The sequence below is a fragment of the Sceloporus undulatus genome, chromosome 3, assembly GCF_019175285.1.
Source record: "Sceloporus undulatus isolate JIND9_A2432 ecotype Alabama chromosome 3, SceUnd_v1.1, whole genome shotgun sequence".
Taxonomy (NCBI): domain Eukaryota; kingdom Metazoa; phylum Chordata; class Lepidosauria; order Squamata; family Phrynosomatidae; genus Sceloporus; species Sceloporus undulatus.
Window position 1 is genome coordinate 44,170,516 of NC_056524.1, and position 18,760 is coordinate 44,189,275.

Below are 18,760 nucleotides of genomic sequence, written 5' to 3' on the forward strand. Positions count from 1 at the left end.
TTCTCAGACTCTGTTCTCAACTGGTTTAGATCTTATTTGTCAGGCAGATCTTTTGCAGTGGTCACAGGTGATCAGACTTCATCCTCTGTTCCCTTATCTGTTGGAGTTCCCCAGGGCTCTGTTCTGGGTCCCCTTCTGTTTTCTCTCTACACACTGTCCTTAGGAAAACTCATTAGCTCTTTTGGTTTTTCCTACCACCTGTACGCCGATGACACCCAGTTGTATCTTTCCACTCCCAACCTGTCTCCAAGGCTTGAACAGCAAGTTTCGTCTTGTCTCACAGCTGTCTCGCAGTGGATGTGCCATCGGCGTTTGAAGCTCAACATGTCCAAGATGGAGCTTCTTGTCTTTCCTCCTAAGTCCACCCTTCAACACTCCTTTTCTGTCTCTGTGGACAACCTTTCTGTTCAACCAGTCCAGCAAGCCCGCAGTCTTGGTTTTATCTTTGATTCTTCTCTGTCGTATAGCCCTCAGATCCACACCACAGCCAAGGCTTGTAGATTCTTTCTATACAATATTGCCAAAATCCGACCATATCTCTCCGCCTCTACTGCCAAGGTCCATGCCCTAGTGATCTCACGACTGGATTACTGTAACGTCCTCCTGGCTGGGCTTCCTCTTTCTCACCTCCGTCCTTTAATTTCTGTCCAGCATTCAGCTGCACACATTATCACTTCCACCCACCGCTCTGACCACATCTCTCCTGTGTTGGCATCCCTTCACTGGCTCCCCCTCCCTTTCCGCATTCAGTATAAGCTCCTGCTGTTGACTGTTTAAAGCCCTCCATGGGCTGGCCCCTCCTTATTTATCAGACCTTCTTTCTCCTCACCTTCCCACTCGGGCCCTCTGTTCTGGTAGTCAAGGTCGGCTGTCCCAGCCCAGGATTTCCTCTGCCCCATCTCGGATTCGCCCCTTTTAACTCGCTGCCCCTCACTACTGGAACCTTCTTCCCCCGTGAGCAAGGGCCATAACTTCTTTAACCAGCTTCAAAATGGAGTTGAAGGCCATCCTGTTCAAAGAAGCGTTCCCAAGCATTGCGTGATTATCATTTGCTATTTGATGTTCTTTTTGTTGCCTGTTTTATTGAACCATTTCCTGTATTGCTATGTATTTTATATGTATTATCCTATTACTTCTTAGATTGTACGCCATAAGCAGGCTTACTCTTATATATTTATTGTTTTATGTACAGCGCTGTGCAAATCTATAGCGCTATATAAATAAAGAATAATAATAATAATAATTCCTGTTTGGAACAGAGATCTAACCTAACCTGCTTTGGAACAGGATTCTATTCTTAAAAATGTGCACACAAGAATATACCAAATATTGAAAGAAGATAAATAATCTAGAAAGCTTGGCTGAAGGACTAAAAGCATCTCACAATTATAATGAAGAAATTTATCTTGCTACTGTTTTCCATGACTATGTCTTCTTCTCTGATAATATTAACCCAGCTCTGTCTTTGCACTTTCCCTTCTGAACTAGGTTGCCAGCTCCTGGTGTATCCAGGAGCTTTTAACCTGACAACTGGGCCAGCCCACTGGGAACTGCTCCAAAGAGGACGGTAAGAACTAGCTAACTTTTCCTATAATCCTTTATCCAAAAAGTAGTTTAATAAAGTAACACATTTATATGACTTTGGGTGCTGTTGCTTTTGCATAAAAAAGCAGTTTAGAAATCTGGTGACTTATTTATTTATTCCTTTTTTAAAATAAAACAAAAACCTGTCATGCCTCACTTGTAGCTATATTAGGTAATTGCAATCCAGTAGTAGCAGTGAATAGGTGAAGCCTATGTGAGCCAGAAACATCAGGCCATAAAATTTCCATTCAGTACCTGATCATTTCCATGATTAGTGAGTTGATCCTTTTTCCTTCATAAAACCTGAAGTAGCGGGGCATATGCATAATTGATCCACAGCTGAACATCATGCTTCTGTCTGTAGCATGTGTTACCAATTCATCAGTTAGAATTACTCAAGTATATAACTATGGCTGTGGTTTAGCTGTGGTTCCTATATATGCAAAATGTAAGATGGATAGAATAAGTGCATAGAAAAATAGACCATATGGTAGGGATAGGAAACATGTGGTCATCCCAGCATTGTCAGACTAAGTTCCCCTTTTCCTGACTAGAGCTGAAAGGAGCTGCAGTGCCACATCTAGATCAGTTTTTTGTAATCTTTTAAAGATCAGGGATATATTTTGAGACTCTAGTAAAAGGTAGTATGTAGAGAGATCTTGTAGCACCTTTGAGACTAACTGAAAGAAGTTGGCAGCATGCTTTTCCTGTTTACTTCTTATCCAATGTATAGGGGATTTTGTGTTGTGATATATTGTTCCTTTTTGTTTAGAGCTGTTGATAACCAAGTCTATGTGGCAACTGCATCTCCTGCTAGGGATGAAAAGGCATCATATGTAGCCTGGGGACACAGCACTGTAGTAAATCCATGGTGAGTAGGAAAACATACTCTTGCAGTACCTTAGGAGAACTAAATTAAACGAAAAGGTTCAAATGCTTGATCAAAGTTCAAAATTCTTTATCCCCTAAAATGAGGGTGTGATGGATCCCTCCAGGCTGGCCCCACATTTTCAAAGCTTTGGGCTCCTGTCACTCACCTTGCCTCTTTTCCCTTCAGGATCCCTCCCTGGATTGGTTACTTGGGCCTTAAGGTGATCCCTGTATGAGCCAGGAAAATAATAAGAATAATCCTTTTCAGATGGCTGCTGAAATCTAAAATGCTGTAACCCCTAAAATCAATACTGTTCCCAAATCTTTACTGTCTTAGCATTCATTTCGCAAACAAGCAAAATTATGCTTAAAATTGTGCAGCATAAACTCCAATCATATATGGAGAGAGAAATCACAGAGGTGCAAGTCAAGTTCAGGAAAGAAAGAGGCACTAGGGACAATATTTCAAATATATGGTGGTTAATGGAGTGCACCAAAGAATTCCAGAAGTAAGTCCACATATATTTTGTAGACTATAGCAAAGCCTTAGTCTGCATGGATCAAGAAAAGCTACGGTGTGCTCTTAAAGACATGGGTGTGCTGCTACATTTGATAGTCCTGATGAGAAATATGTAATTACGGTCAAATGCTATGTCAGAACAGAACAGAATATGGAAAAACAGATTGGCAATTGGCAAGAGGGGTCAGGCAGTGCTGCATATTATCACCCTGCTTACTCAACTTGTATACAGAAAATATCATACGAAGAGCAAGCTTAGACTCAGAAGAAGGAAGAGTGAAAGCAGGAGAAAGGAACATTAACAATCTAAGATGCAGATGGCATCATACTACTAGCAGAAAACATCATGGATTTGGAACAATTACTAAGGAAGGTCAAGGAAGAAATACAAAGGCAGGCTAGTTGCTGAACATAAAGAAAACCAAAATAATGACCATGGAAGATTTACATAAATTGAACCTAGACAATGAGGAAATCAAAATAGTTAAAGAATTCTCTTACCTTGGATAAAACATTGATCAGAAATAAGACTGCAGTCAAGATATAAGAAGACTAGGAATGGGAAGGGAGGCAATGAAAGAACTAGACAAGATCCCAAAGCGTAAAGATATATAACAGTACAAGATTGCCATGAGGAAGTTGAAAAGCATATACAGTGCGCCTGCGTTATACGCAGGCGTGCTTTACACAGCTTCCAGCATATGCTGGAAGGCATGCTGGAAAAAATGCTGATGCGCCCCAGAAGTAGTAATGGGGTGCATACCCATTACACAAACCTGCACTGTGGGCATGAGCCCCATTACTTCTAATGGGACTCAAAGGGTGCTCAGCAATGGCTCCTTTTTATCCTGGAGAGAAGTGACCAGTGGGGTCCCACAGGGCTCTGTCCTGGGCCCAGTGCTATTCAACATCTTTATCAATGACCTGGATGACAGAATTGGGAGCATACTTATCAAATTTGCAGATGACACCAAATTAGGGGGAATAGCTAATACCCCAGAGGACAGGATCAAGATTCAAAATGACCTGAATAGACTAGAAAGCTGGGCCAAAGCTAACAAAATGAAATTCAACACAGAGAAATGTAAGGTATTGCATTTAGGGCGGAAAAATAAAATGCACAGATATAGGATGGGTGACACCTGGCTGAATGAAACTACGTGTGAAAGGGATCTAGGAGTCCAAGTAGACCACAAGTTGAACATGAGTGAACAGTGTGATGCGGCAGCTAAAAAGGCCAATGCTATTTTAGGCTGCATCAATAGAAGTATAGTGTCTATATCAAGAGAAGTAATAGTGCCACTGTATTCTGCTCTGGTCAGGCCCCACCTGGAATATTGTGTCCAGTTCTGGGCACCACAATTCAGAAAGGACATTGAGAAACTGGAGCGTGTCCAAAGGAGGGCGACAAAAATGGTGAAGGGTCTGGAAACCATGCCCTATGAGGAACGACTTAGGGAGCTGGGGATGTTTAGCCTGGAGAAAAGAAGGTTAAGAGGTGATATGATAGCCCTATTTAAATATTTGAAAGGATGTCATATTGAAGAGGGAGCAAGCTTGTTTTCTGCTGCTCCAGAGAACAGGACCTGGAACAATGGATGCAAGCTACAGGAAAAGAGATTCCATCTGAACATTAGGAGGAACTTCCTGACAGTAAGGGCTGTTCGACAGTGGAATGCACTCCCTCGGAGGGTGATAGAGTCTCCTTCCTTGGAGGTCTTTAAACAGAGGCTGGATGCCATCTGTCGGGATGCTTTGATTTGGATTCCTGCATGGCAGGGGTTGGATGATGGCCCTAGTTGTCCTCTTCCAACCTACGATTTCTATGATCTATGACTCGAGCTACCATTTTCCCCTATGCGCGGGGGGGGGGGTTGTTCCAGAACAGATCCCCCACATAAGGGAAGGGCCAACTATATAAGAAGCATGAGTATACATTAGAATAATAGATTCTATTTAAAAGAAAATGGTTATTATAAATGATACTACAAGATGTACATATATAACATGTATTTTCAGATGTATAGAGCATGGGTGATATATTCTGATTATAATATGGTATATACTTTTTATACAAAATCCAGATGGAAGATGCAAATTCCAGATTTAAGTTCTGAGATGCGATTTCAATATTATATTATTTGGTAACGTTGGCAAAACGTTTTTTAATAAAATCATTAAAAAAGGCACTTAATTCCATGGTTGCAGAAATCTGCTGAAGTTGCTAAGCAGCAATGAAGGATCTTCTTTCATTTGGATGCATGGATGGTACTAAGGATCCCACTTCCTCCTGAAGATCAATTTTATAACTTTTTAATTAAAAATTTGGCACAAATTAATGTTATTCTCTTTTCTCTCTCTCTTGCAGTCATTTGATACTTGGGAAGTACTATGCCAACTAAGGCATAAGCACAGTAGCTTCCATTTCATGTTTTTTCAGCTGACATTTGCTAGTTGTCAGATTTTGATGGCATAATCCAGGGGCAGTAAGATTGGTAAACTTGGAGAGAATTGGTTTGCCCTATAAAACCTGATAAAGTTTTCACATAGTAGGTGGTGGTAATTCTAAAGGAAAAGGGATCATGCAAGCCTGCATTTTATCACCCTATCTGTTCAACCTGGACACAAAAAATCAACATGAAGACTAGACTGCACTCGAAGGAGGAGTTAAGGTAGGAGGAAGAACATCAACAATCTGAGTACGCAAATGACACCCTACTACTAGCAGAAAACATCATAGACTGGAATTAACTAAGGTATCTCAAAGAAGAAGGTGCAACGTAGGCTACTGCTGAATATAAAGAAAACAAAATAATGACCACAGGTCTACTAATAAATTCATAATTAATTAGAAAATTGAAATAGTTAAAAATTTTCCCTCCCTAGGATCAAAAACATGATTGGAATGAGGACTTCAGACAAAATTAGACGATTAGGAATGGCAATGGTACTATGAAAGAACTAGACAAGATCTAAAGTGCACAATATATTAAGTGCCAACGTTAGAATCTACAAGTCATTATATTCCCTGTCATCATGTACCGATTGAGAGAGCTGGACAGTTGAAAGAAAGCTGCCAGAAAGAAAATCAATTTATTTGATGTCATGCTGGAAAAGAAGTGTTTTAAGATACCATAAATAGCCAGAAGAAAACAACAAAGGATCCTGGGACCAGATCAAACCTGAACTCTCCCTGGAAGCAAAGGTGATGAAACTGAGTCTGTTTCTACTTTGGTCACATCATGAGAGAAGGCGACTTCCTTGAACAGACATATTACTAGGGAGGGTAGATGGGCAGAGAAAGAGTGGAAGACCATATCCAGATAGATAGACTCATCAGAGAGGTCACAACCCTGCATGTGCAGGACCTAAGCAGAGCATTGGAAGAGGGGCTTGGAGATGTTCACCCACACGGTTTGTCATGTTGAGGCTGACTTGAGGTAGTTAACTTTTTTTTTTCACGTCTAAGATAACTAGGTCCACATCACTCCATGCATGATATCAATAATGTAACTGTGCCGGACCCCTTTTAAATGGCTAGCGTGGGGCTTTTACTTATCCCACCCTGCTGCCACACATTTCAACCCCTCTCCTGGCAGGTTCTTTATTTAATATAGTAGCGCGGACTCTATTAAACTTGACCGACACTTCTTGAAATGAACCAACATATATAAACTTATAACACAACTGGTTGAACATTTCTTTTTGAACTGCGTGGTATTATGTAGTGCTAGTTCAGCACAGGTTATTAGTTTCAATTACATTTGACCCCGCTCTTACCACATTAATGTTCTCAGACGTCTCTATATTACTCAAGCACCTTCCAGTTGGCTCTTACTCTCAGCCAACCCAGGCTAACTTCCCGCCGGATCCTACACTCAAGCCCCTCCCTTTTCTAGAGGTCTGATAGTGTACGGTAGGGAGTCCTTCCTCACTCGGGACTCTACCCCTCACCGTTCTTCTATAGCCCCCCAAACCCTCTCTTTCTGGGGGTCTTAGGTCTGAACCCTTCAAACACTTCAACTCCCACTAACTCATTCCTCAGGAACTCCTGGACCTCAGTCCTATCTCCCAGATTCTAAACCCTCACTCAACTCACTGCCAGAATCCAACTGACTCCCAACTGTCAGTACAGGAATTTTTGAATGTCCCGCCACACCCGATTGGCTGGGCTCAGCTGCCTTCTTATTGGTCGCTGGGCGTGCTTTCCATTACAGTAACGTCCCCCAGACTATTGAAAACTCTCATCTTGAATGCTAAAGACTTTCAGTGTCATACCAATAAGGGCATTTATGTCTCCATGTCTTTTCCATGCCACAGTTGTGTTTCACAGTTTTAAAAGGCGTACACCAGATCAGACCAAGGATATTAAGCCCAGCATTCTGTTCACTTTAACCGACGCAATTCATATGGAAGCCCGTGAGCAGAAACAAAATTGTTTTTCCTGGCAACTGGTTCGATTCACTGCGGGAATATATAACCATCAAACTGCTGCCACTGATCACTTATCTCCAGGAATTTGCCTGATCCTCCTTTAAATTGGTGGCCATCCACTACATCCTGTGTCTGACAAGTTCCAAAGCTTAATTCTACCTAGTCGAAGAATATTTCCTTCTGGCCATCCAACTCTTCAGTGGGTTCCAAATCAATAGAGCCAGTCTTTCTAAGCAAAATGTAATAGAATAACCTATTCTGTTCAAAGTTTACAGAAGCGCATCACTGACCTTAGCTTTCCAGTACAACATGAACATACCAATAATCATCAATTGATAAGGACAATTGTTGCCGAAGGGACTTCAAGGATCAAATGTATCTGTTTTGCAAATAGCATTTTACTGCAAGGTCAGCTAGATCACAATGCACCAACCCCAGGAGAATACTGTTTTAACTATATGTCTTTTGGATCCCACTAAAATGGAGAATTGGTTTTGGTCTCATGTAGTGTATAAACTATATATATGAAGAACTAACTCTAAAAAGCCACAAATTTAAGACTCTTAAAACCGCGTTTGCAAAAAATTCAGGTTTGGATTTTGTCCACAACTGAGGTGATCGGTTGTCCTCCTTTTCCAGAATATGTCAGATATCTTTCCAGGAAGAATTCAATATCCTCCATTTTGCACCATGGCTAAGAAGTATTGAATTACATTATATTGTGGTGGTGGTGTGTGTGTGTGTGTAATTTTATTGATTAAACATACAAACAAAGATTGCAATATATACAAAACAAACATATTCATTTACCTTCCTAGTATATCAAATTGCCTTAGATCCGAAGAAGATTGCCCACACTCCCACTTATCCTATTCAAACACTTTGACCTTCTACTTTAACTCCTTTCCAGATCCTTTCTTCTTGCCTCTTCTTACTCCGTTACCTCTCTTAGTTTTCCTATCTTAACATACTTACGCTAACCTTCTAACCTACTTTCCCCTTTTAACTAAACTCTACTCTTTCTTCTCACTCTTCTTTTTATCTCTTATTCTCTCCTGCTTCTATCTTCAATTTAACATACACATATAAACAACAAAACATATCTGAACTTCCTTTCACAGTGTTCGCTCTATTCTTGTAACATGACTTTCTCTATTGTATCTTTGACCATGGATCCTTATCCTTCAAATAAATCGCTTTCCTTCCTATATCTTAAGTTACCAAGACTAGCTTTATTTTTATTTTTAATTTTCTTTGTTAATTCAATACTGTACTTTCCCCCATCTTTGTTCCAAGAACTTGAAAACATCCGTCCATTCTCTTTGTCTGATCCTATGACTTCTCTTAACTATTTGTGTTATCTATCCATTTCAATTCCTTCATAAACTTTAATATCCCAGTCTTCAATTGCTGGGCCATTCTAACTTTCCATTTCTGCGCAAAGCAAACCCTTGCTAACGTGACATATAATACATAATTATTTCATCTTTTCCTTTAAATCTTCCTCAAATATTCCTAGTAAGTAACATTCCGGCGTTAGTTTTATATTTCTTTTCAAAATTATTAATTGCTTATTTATAGCTTTTCAATTTTCTTAGCATGTTTACACGTCCACCAACAGTGTTTTTAGTGTTATTTGCAATGTCCTACATTTTTGGATATTCCTACATTTTGCGGTGCCTTGTCCACCTTGCAGTGGTGACCTCTGGTCACCTTGATCACCGCACTTTTTGGATCTCTGTGTCTATTTTTTTTAGAAAACTATTTAAGTCAAGGTCTTTCATTTCTTGTCAACAGCCCTTCAGTTGGCCTGGACTCACAGCAACCTGTTAATAAGGACATCTCCATTCCTCCCTGCTCATGCTCTTGTCCAGGCCTCCTTGATTGATTCTACCCATTGGCATATCTTAAATTGTTGATTTTCACTCCTTCTAAGTCTTGGCCTGCTCTTCATTTGATTTTTCTGCATACAGTTGAACAAGTAAGGCGATAGGATGTAACCTTGCATGGCCCTTTGCCATTGGGAACCCTTTTGTTTCTCCATATTCTGTTCCATGTAGCCCTCTATCCTAAATACAGATTTTTCATCAGGACTATCAAATATATTTCCAAATGAAGACTGAAGAAGAAATTTACTAAAAGGTACTGGGCATTTTAGGTTATTTGGGTAGATTTGTGATTCTATGTTTTTTGTAAGTTGTTAGCCGCCTCTGATCTTACAGAAGGTCGGGGTATATCAAATAAAAATAAATGTAAGTTCTTTAAACAAAGGTAAGAAAAACATTTGAATTATAAAAGGGATGATAATTATGGACGGGCAGATGATTCTTATTATCCAGTACAGAGTACCATATTTTGTAGAAGAGAAATCAGTGTGTGGTGTGTGTGGGGGGGTTGCTGGGGCTATCCCCCTGCACTTGGAAGGGGAATTTGACCAAGTCTTGGAGACTGGATTAGTTCTACTGACCACCTTTTCAGCATTCAGATTGCCTCTGGGTTATTCTGACTAAGAACAGCAGAGTTTTGTTAACATGATGTTCTGCTACAGATGGGATGATTTTTGCAGCATGCCCTTATGAACAGATGGCAGGCATGTTGAGGCCTGGAAAAGAAAACCAGGAACTGGAGAAACGTTTACTGCCTAAAGGGTGTTGAGAAATGGGTGTGTCCAAAGGAGGGCGACTAAAATGGTGAAGGGTCTGGAAACCATGCTCTATGGGAAGCCTTAGAGAGCTGTGGTGTTTAGCTTGGAGAAGGAAGAGGTGATTGTAGCCCTGTTTAAGTACTTGAAGGGGTGTCATATTGGGAGGGAGCAAGCTTGTTTTCTGTGCTCCAGAGACTAAGACCAGACCAATGGATACAAGCTACAGGAAAGAGATTCCATCTCAACATTAGGAGGAACTGTAACGGACCCCTCTTAAAATGGCAGCACTGGGCTTTACTTATCCCACCGCTGCCACCATTTTGTACCGGATGTCCAAACCACAAGCCTTCTTTTTTATGGCAAGCACCTGGGACTTCTGTTATCCCACCGCTGCCACCCAATTCTGTAATATGAACCCCCTTCCCTCTGCAGGTTACCTTATTTAATATAGTAGCGTGGAGCTGATATGTATGACTGACAAGCTTTTAGTAAACCAAAATATAACTTATTAAACAGAATGGTTGAACATCTCTTTCTTGAACTGAATGATATTATTGTAATTGCTAGTTCAGGCACAGGTTACTTAGGCCTGTTACAGACAGCCAAAATAAGCTGCTTCGAGTCACAGTGGAGGTATGGTGTTTCAATGATGCATGCTCCTAAGAGTCCAGAAGCACACCAAAGCCCGCCCCGTTCTTAGGCTGGAGCGTGGCTTTGGTGTGACTTCTGGACTCTAGGACGCATGCATCATTCAAATACCTACCTCCACTGTGACTCGAAGCAGCTTTATTTTGGCTGTCTGTAACGGCCTTAGTTATCTTGTATTATTTGACTCGGCTACTGTCACTTTACTTTCCCCTTATCCCTCTATCACCTAGAGACTTTCCTGCCTCTCTTTAGACAGTTCGTTCTCTTAACTCAGCCACCAAGGCTAACCATATCCCGCAGGATATTATACTCCAGTCCCTCCCTCTCCTAGAGGTCTGGCAGTGCAATGGTAGGGAGCCCTTACTACACAGACTCTACCCCTAACTGTCCTTCTCGAGCCCTGGAACCCTCCCTCTCAGGATCCCAGCCCCTAACTAACACATTCCCTCAGTCCTCTCTCCCCAAGAGTCTAAACCCTAACTGCCTTTCTAAACTGTCCCAGTTCCAACTGACTCCCCAACTGTCAGTTCGGAATCTTCAAAAATTCCAGCCTTCATGCTATTGGCTGTCCCTCAGCTGCCTTCTGATTGGACAGCTGGGAGTGCTCTCCGTTACAGGGACTTCCTGACAGTAAGGGCTGTTCGACAGTGGAACACACTCCCTTGGAGTGTAGTGGAGTCTCCTTCCTTAGAAGTTTTTAAACAGAAGCTGGATGGCCATCTGTCAGGGATGCTTTGATTTGGATTTCCTGCATGGCAGGGGTTTGGACTGGATGGCCCATGCAGTCTCTTCCAACTCTATGATTCTATGACACTACATAAGAGTTAAGGGTGTCCTTTCCACAGAACAGCAACTCTGGATTCAACCAGTTTTGTACAGTCATATGTATGCATGTAATGCTCTCCTTTCCTTTTCAGGGGAGAGGTCATAGCCAAAGCAGACATTGAAGAAACTGTTGTCTATGCAGATATTGGTAAGTCAACAGGAACATACTTAGTGTTTCCATGAATTAAATCGCCTTTTTTGGCATGGATTCTGTGTGTAACTTTGGTGGAATCAGTCTGTCTCAGCCTTTAATTTCCATGCCTTTAAAATGAGAATTGTGATGACAGTATATACAAGGCAGATTTAAAGCATATCGTATCATAGATATATCATATATTACCAACATTTTAGCCCTTTTAATTTATAATTAGATCTGGCAGATTAATATTTATTTCTTGTGATATTACCATATAATTACCCTATGATTTATGGATTTAAACAGTTTCCCTATGCTAATCTGGCAATGAAATAGGGAGAAGAAGCAATTAGTCCTGATGGTTATTTTTTTTTTCTTTTCTTTTGCACAGATTTAAAGAAGCTTGCAGAGATTCGTCAGCAGATCCCTATTCATTCCCAGAAACGATCTGACCTTTACACCGTAGAAGCAAAAACTGCATGATAAAGTGTTTTGAATCACTATACCTCCTGCTGCTACATGTATTCATCTTTAGTAAAATCAAGTTAAAAAGGTTAAGTACATGTAAGAAACTAGTAAACACAATTATATATATAATTGGATTAATTTTCATAATGTGTCTAGAGGGACTTCATCCATTTCATAGTATAACAACTACCAGTAGTGCCTTCACCATCAAGCACATGACTGAAAAAATGAAATAGTAAGCTATTCTCATGCTGCAACATATCCTTGATTTGGCCAATATGTTTCAAAAGGTAGGAACTGTTTCTGTTGCTATATGCAAGACTTGTCACCTGGATACACTTCTTTTCTAAACATCCATCTTGCAAACTCTAGTCTTACCTTGGTTTTATATAATGTGGTCTAAAGCAGTGTTTTTGTGTTCTTAGCTCTGTAGATGTTTTGAGATTGAACTTGCAGAAATCCCAGGCAGTATGGCCAGTGGTCAGGAATTCTAAGGGCTAAAGTCTCAAATATCTGGGCCAAATTTGTAAGACCATTCACTTGGATCCTCCATGTTTTGGACCTCTGCTCCCAGAGTCCCTCATTGTTGGTCATATTAACTGGAGTTTCTGTGTGGGGAGCCACTGGTCTAAAGTGATGAGGTCAAATTAAGTAGCCAGTATGGAGGCTGGTCGAATTTAAAGTATGAATTAGATTGCTGGTAAAGAGCATGGCCTAAAGATTTGGGCTATCTTTGGTGTTGTAGATATTTTGGAGTAGAACTCCCATAATCTCTTACTACTGAACTCTGTATGTTTAGGTTTCTGGTAGTTGATATATAAAATAGTCACAGGGCCAAAGTTTCACCACCCAACCCTGCTGTGTCATTGGCTGAGTTCTGAAGTATTGCCTTCTAGTCTGTTAAGGCCACAAAAATACGGTAGGCTCAAACACACCACACTGTTATTATATCAGTGAGGATATTTCTCAGTAGATTCAAGAGTTGTGGATACTTGTTCAGATTTTCCTAAACCCTAAAGAACACTGGCAGTTCTTGCCAAATTGTAAGCCTACTTCTGATCTGCAGATTGCAGCTCACAGGCATTAAAAGATAATGTCAAAAAGATAAGGAATTCCTTCCATACAGACATGTCCAACATTGCCTTTTTTCTTGCCATGGTCATTCATGGGTGGAAGGATTTATATATATGAATTCTGAATTATGTCAGCCTCCACCTAGTGTTTGAAGAGGTTCAGCCAAATGGCATTGGTGAGAACTAGTCCCAAATGCTGGAGACAAAACAACTTTTTGGAAGGAATTCCTACATCATCTCTCACTCCTTCCTCCTCTGAACATCTTGATAACCGTAATTTCTTCCTACTTTATACATTGCTAAACAAAGGCTTTCTTTTGTCCCCTTCCCTTTTTACTCAACCAGCTTCTTTTGTGTCAGGGGACAGAGGGAAGGCATATTTTGCCACCTGCTGTCCCAATTCCCTTTTTGCCAAACCATTTCCCTTCCAGCTACAGGTATACCCACTGAACACATGCAACAGCCATTGGACAATAATTCGTTGTTTATTGCTCACAAAGTGACTTTGACTTATAGTGACCCTATGAATGAGAGACCTCCAGGTCACCCTGTTATCAACAACGCTGCTCAGGTTTTGCAGATTCAGAGCCATTGCTTCTTTCATTGAGTCTGTTCATCTAGAATGCAGTCTTCCTCTTTTTGTGATGCCTTCTACACAGTGGATATATATTCACATAGGAACTCTGACAACATGCTGGCATTTTTTAACAAGATCGTTAACCACAGAAAATACATTGTTCTTTGTTTCCCTTATTTTAAAGGCAGAATATTTATGCCCATTATCTAATTTTTATCTATTAAATTTTACACTGAAAGAAGAAATCAATTTTTATTACAAATACAACAGAACTTTTTTCTTTTGTTTTGGGATGTTCCTTTTTGGTGAGGTTCAGAGATGCCTGGCCCTCTTGGGTTTAGAAAACAAATGTAAGCTGTTGAAACAAACACACCATCAATGTGTAATACAGTGGGGGTAGTTTTTGTTTAAATGTTATATGAATTAAGATTTTTACTGGGTTATGCTACATTTTTAATTTGGCATCTTGCGTTCATTTTCTTTTTGGCTAACTATACATTTCTTTGAACTTACTGTACAGAAAAGCAGTATAAAAATGGGGATGAGGAGATTAGACCAGATCCAACTACTTTATCATTAAGGTCCAATGCCATCCACTGAATCAAAGCTGGCATCCTATTAGAGGTCTGTACTCAACAGTCATCATTGTACCATCACCTAACACTGATATACTTGCCCTACAACATGATTTACATGCAAATCTGAAGTATGAAAGGAAAACCACAAATATTCAGCCCCAGAAAGGTACCAAATTTGAAAGGGATTATCACTGTTCATCACCAAATTATATTTCATCTCTTTCTTCTCTCTGGTTGATTAGCTGTTATGTTGCATACAATAAAAAGAAGCAAAAGAAATACAGTGAAATAACATTTATTATTAAATCAGAACACTTCTCATGTTTAGTCTAATGCCTTTCTCATATGTTTGGGTGGTCTTGTTAATTTTAATCTACGCACTATGCATACATAGCAAACTATCACTTCAGGTCAGAATATTAATGTATTAGCCTTTTATTCTAGCTTTATTTCCCAGTAAGGCTGAACTCAGTGATATTTGTCAAGTACCTTTCAGATGAAGTAAGAGCAAAGTTCAATATGTAGTATAGTGCAAATTTAATCTGTTTTGGAACAATAGTGCAGCTAGATAATTTCAGACCCTTGAGTTAATGATCTTATGGACAGCCAGTTGTGAAACAATCATTCTCCCTTCTCCTCTCTGCCACCATTCTGTGTTTTACAGCTGCATCTACATTCCTGAAATGTTACAGCAAGCAAATAAATTAATGGTTTACTCATCTAGAAGAAAAAGTGAGCATGTGTAGTTTTGCATTTTAAACATTAAAGCATTGTGTTCACAAGTAATAAAAAGGGATTTGCTTTCACTACCCCTTTACAAGAGTTACTTAGGATATCTTACTGAGGACAGTAAACTTTAAAATTGAATATATATGTCCACACAGAAGCCACTGCATGGAATATTATTTTTTTTTAAATGAGAAAGGATGCTGCAGGAGCAACCAGCATTAACCCTGCAGCGTACTGTACCACATGCTGATACTAGGTCTGTTTCCTTGCCACTGCATCCGTTACCTGCTGCTTTATGGTTGCAGAAAGAGAATTCAGGCTGTAATGCCCTGGAATTCAGTTCTGAGTCCCGTCCTAGTTGCATAACTGATTTAGATAAAATAAAAACCAGTTTTACAATGTCTTTGCCAGCTTTCCATGTAGAAACTGCCTAAGATGTAGTACTTGTTACCCTTTTTGTCTGGGACTGGTAGAGCCTCCACCAACAGCTACAACTTCTTTTTTATGATTTTGGTTATTTTGATTAGTTTGGAGAAATACTCAACTTGCGACAGAGGTAACAGCAATGTGCAGGATCCAGCACCAGCTATACCAGTAGTCAGTATAGAGACCCAGGTTTGGAGAACTATGTATCCTTTTATTAAGAAAAATAAAAAGTAGCACACCCACAAAGATATTCAGATATGCAACATGCAGAGCTAACCCAATACAGAAACTTGAAAAGAGGGAGTGGAAACTGAGGGTGGGATGAGGCTATAGACACCTTTTTCTGAAGACAAGGTCCACAGAAAGCAGGGAAGTAAAAAGACTCAAGCCAGGGAGGTTTGGCATTGCAAATTCTGGCAAATAGTGGGAACAAAGGACTCAGACTGGGGTCTGAGGACAATAGTAAGAGTGCATGTGGACAATCTGAGTGGTGCCAAGACTGTAGCTCTCTATGGTTGTGACTACAGCAAAAAGGTTCTGGTTTTGGGGTCATAGTTATACCCTCTAAGCCAATCTAAGTTACTAAAGTTCCATGGGAAACAAAAAGTTTGATTACCACACAATGGACCCTGGAAAGTTTTCCAAGGTAAAGAGTCTGTTTTGATATCCAGGAGACAAGAGAGAATGATTGTGATCAATGAAGTCTTGTGGATTTTCTCAGAAATAGATGACAGGAGATGGAAGAGATTCTGGTCTGGTTTGCTCTGGGAGAATATATCCTCTGGCTTGTCAGTCAGTTTCTGTCTGAAATGCAGGAGTGGGGTGTGTATGTATCGATGCTTCTCTATAGTAAGTGCCATTATGCCCTATTTTTCCACATGGCCATGGTTACTTGTCCCCAAACTAGATATCCCAGCACTATGGGTGCCATTGTAAACCACATCTGCTCATACTACTGCTTTAATATTACATATTTGATTTGATGAATATTTCAGGGGATGTTCAAAACTTACATACCTTGCTGCATAAATTAAGCTTAAACAGTGACTTCTTTTGGAAAATAAGGCTACCCCCTAGGAAGCCACACTAATCTAATTGGATATACGTTATTTTTAAGCAGCTACGGATAGGTTTATGTTGTAAGCAGAAGAGGACAAGCTGAGGGCCTCCAGATACACCTAACATGAATACCACATGGAATTGCAGTTCAACATCTGGAGGGCCCTTCCCAATTGTACAGTCTGTCCTCGCCTTACGCTGGGGATCCGTTCCGGATCCCTCCGTGTAAGGCGAATTCCGCCTATGCTCGAGCCCCATTGGAAACAATGGGGCTCGCACGCGGGGCGCAACAGGCGCGCGCGCCCATTCAATCGAATGGGATGCGCCGCCCCTTCCGCCCCACGGCTTGAGCGCGTATGCTCAAGGCCGCATATGGCGCGCCCGCATATGGCACGGGCGCGCTGTAATGGTATTATCCACCTAAAGGAAGGTATTTTGGACTGTCACTAAGCTTTGAGTAAAATAGTTTAAGACTGAACTTAACCTCCCCAGTATTTTCCTTTGGCTAGGTTGTGCAGGTGCAACATCAGATTTGACACACATATCCGTTTCTTATAACTAGTTTTAACATTTTTAATTTATATTATTTTATACATTAAATAAAATATACTTTCATAACCCCATGAATAAAATGTAGTGAAATGATCCTGAAACCTAGTTCAACCTTCCAAGTGTATCATCATATTCTTTTCCTTCCGATATCGTCAAAATTGGCAACCTTGAGCAGTAGCAGTAACTGATGCTCCAAAGCAGGGGCTCCCAACCTTTTTGACTCACAGAGTCCTAAGGGCTCCACAGAGCACAGCTTGGGAACTGCTGCTCTAAGGAATAAATTTTTTTTCAATGAAAGCAGAGCAACCAATTTGCTTCAGTGCCACTTTCCTTCCTGCATATAAATGCAGTGCTAGCGACGCAAGGCAGAAAGGGGCCGAGTGGCCCCTTTCTCCTCCTCCCCACCGCCGTCGAGTGTCCTTGGGGCATGAAGCCCCAAGGACACCCCTTTCCAGGCCGCAGGGAAGCAGCTTTTTGCTGCTTCCCCACAGGTTGGAAAGTGGCGGATCGGGGCCTCAGAGGCTGCTGCTGTGGCAGCTGAGGCCCTGATCTGACAGGTCAAGAGCTGGATACAGGCCGCCCCAAATGGGCGGTTTGTAACACGACATAATTGCAAGCCAGATAACTTGCAAAACATATTAAGAATCAACATGGTTTCTGGAAAATCCTGCCTCAATCTTCTTAGTTCTTTAGTGTCAATAAACATGTAGACATGAGTGGCTGACATAAATCCTACACTGTTGACCTCTTGTAAACATATCTTCTGTACCTACCCCTCTGGCAACCTCCCCCCCAAAAAACAACACCACCACCACCTTAACCAGCTGATATATCAAGCAATGGAGATGTGATCTGCTGGTAACTGAGACACAACAGGGTGATGCCAGAATGAAGCTACAACAATCAGAAGGACCTCTGTTGTAATTTCTCACTGCATCATCTCTTGCTGGCAGGAGGGAGTTGGAAACATTCTGTTGCACCCACATTACCATCACTTGGTAGAGCTCCTATCAAAGATAGATTTGGGAGGGTATTTATGATTGTGGCAATGAATATGAATACAGGAGATATAGGATGCTAGCCATGATTTATTTTCACTTATAGCAGTCATGGAATAAGAGAAACTCTTATGGATTGGAAACTGGTTAAAGGGCATTAAACAGAGAAAGAAAAATGTTCCATTCTTGTGATGCAGACATCTCTTGGATCAGTGCAAGTTGGACAGGACATTAAAATGGCAAATGAAAACCAGTGTAAGCAAATTTAAAGTTGGGCACACACAGGGCAAAACTTCCCAGCTTCACGCTTACATTGATGGAATCCTAGTAATAACAACGGACAAGAGAGTAATCTTGCATTTGGGGTGCACATGTCAATGAAAATGTGACAAATTCCAGTTTGTGTATAACTAGGAAAGGAGAAAACAAAAACAAACCAACCAAAAAACCAGAATTGCTATTATCATACAGAAATCTATGGATGTGACCACTATGTTGAGTCATGATCACTATACATGAGAAAGAATTGCAGAAAATTATACCCATCATGATCAAAGAGCTTGAAAAACTCCCCTATAAGGAAAAATTAGAATGTGTGGGGCAAGTAGATTGCATCTTGGTAGTGTGACTAAAAACAAG

The 18,760-nt window shown here is 40.6% G+C and overlaps 1 protein-coding gene across 2 annotated transcripts in view; it reads left to right on the top strand.

Moving 5' to 3' along the window:
* Positions 1-14,636, top strand: part of NIT2 (nitrilase family member 2) — a 26,764-nt gene extending 12,128 nt beyond the window's left edge. Inside the window, exons 7-10 of one of the 2 annotated variants that reach the window (XM_042456647.1) lie at positions 1,489-1,567; positions 2,357-2,455; positions 11,618-11,673; positions 12,053-14,636. In XM_042456647.1, coding sequence (XP_042312581.1) covers positions 1,489-1,567; positions 2,357-2,455; positions 11,618-11,673; positions 12,053-12,144 — 326 coding nt within the window. In that variant the 3' untranslated portion in view covers positions 12,145-14,636. Of the gene's footprint in view, positions 1-1,488; positions 1,568-2,356; positions 2,456-5,342; positions 5,469-11,617; positions 11,674-12,052 lie in introns of those variants that run through there. The other variant, XM_042456648.1, reaches the window with a different exon arrangement.
* Positions 14,637-18,760: the final 4,124 nt, after the last annotated feature.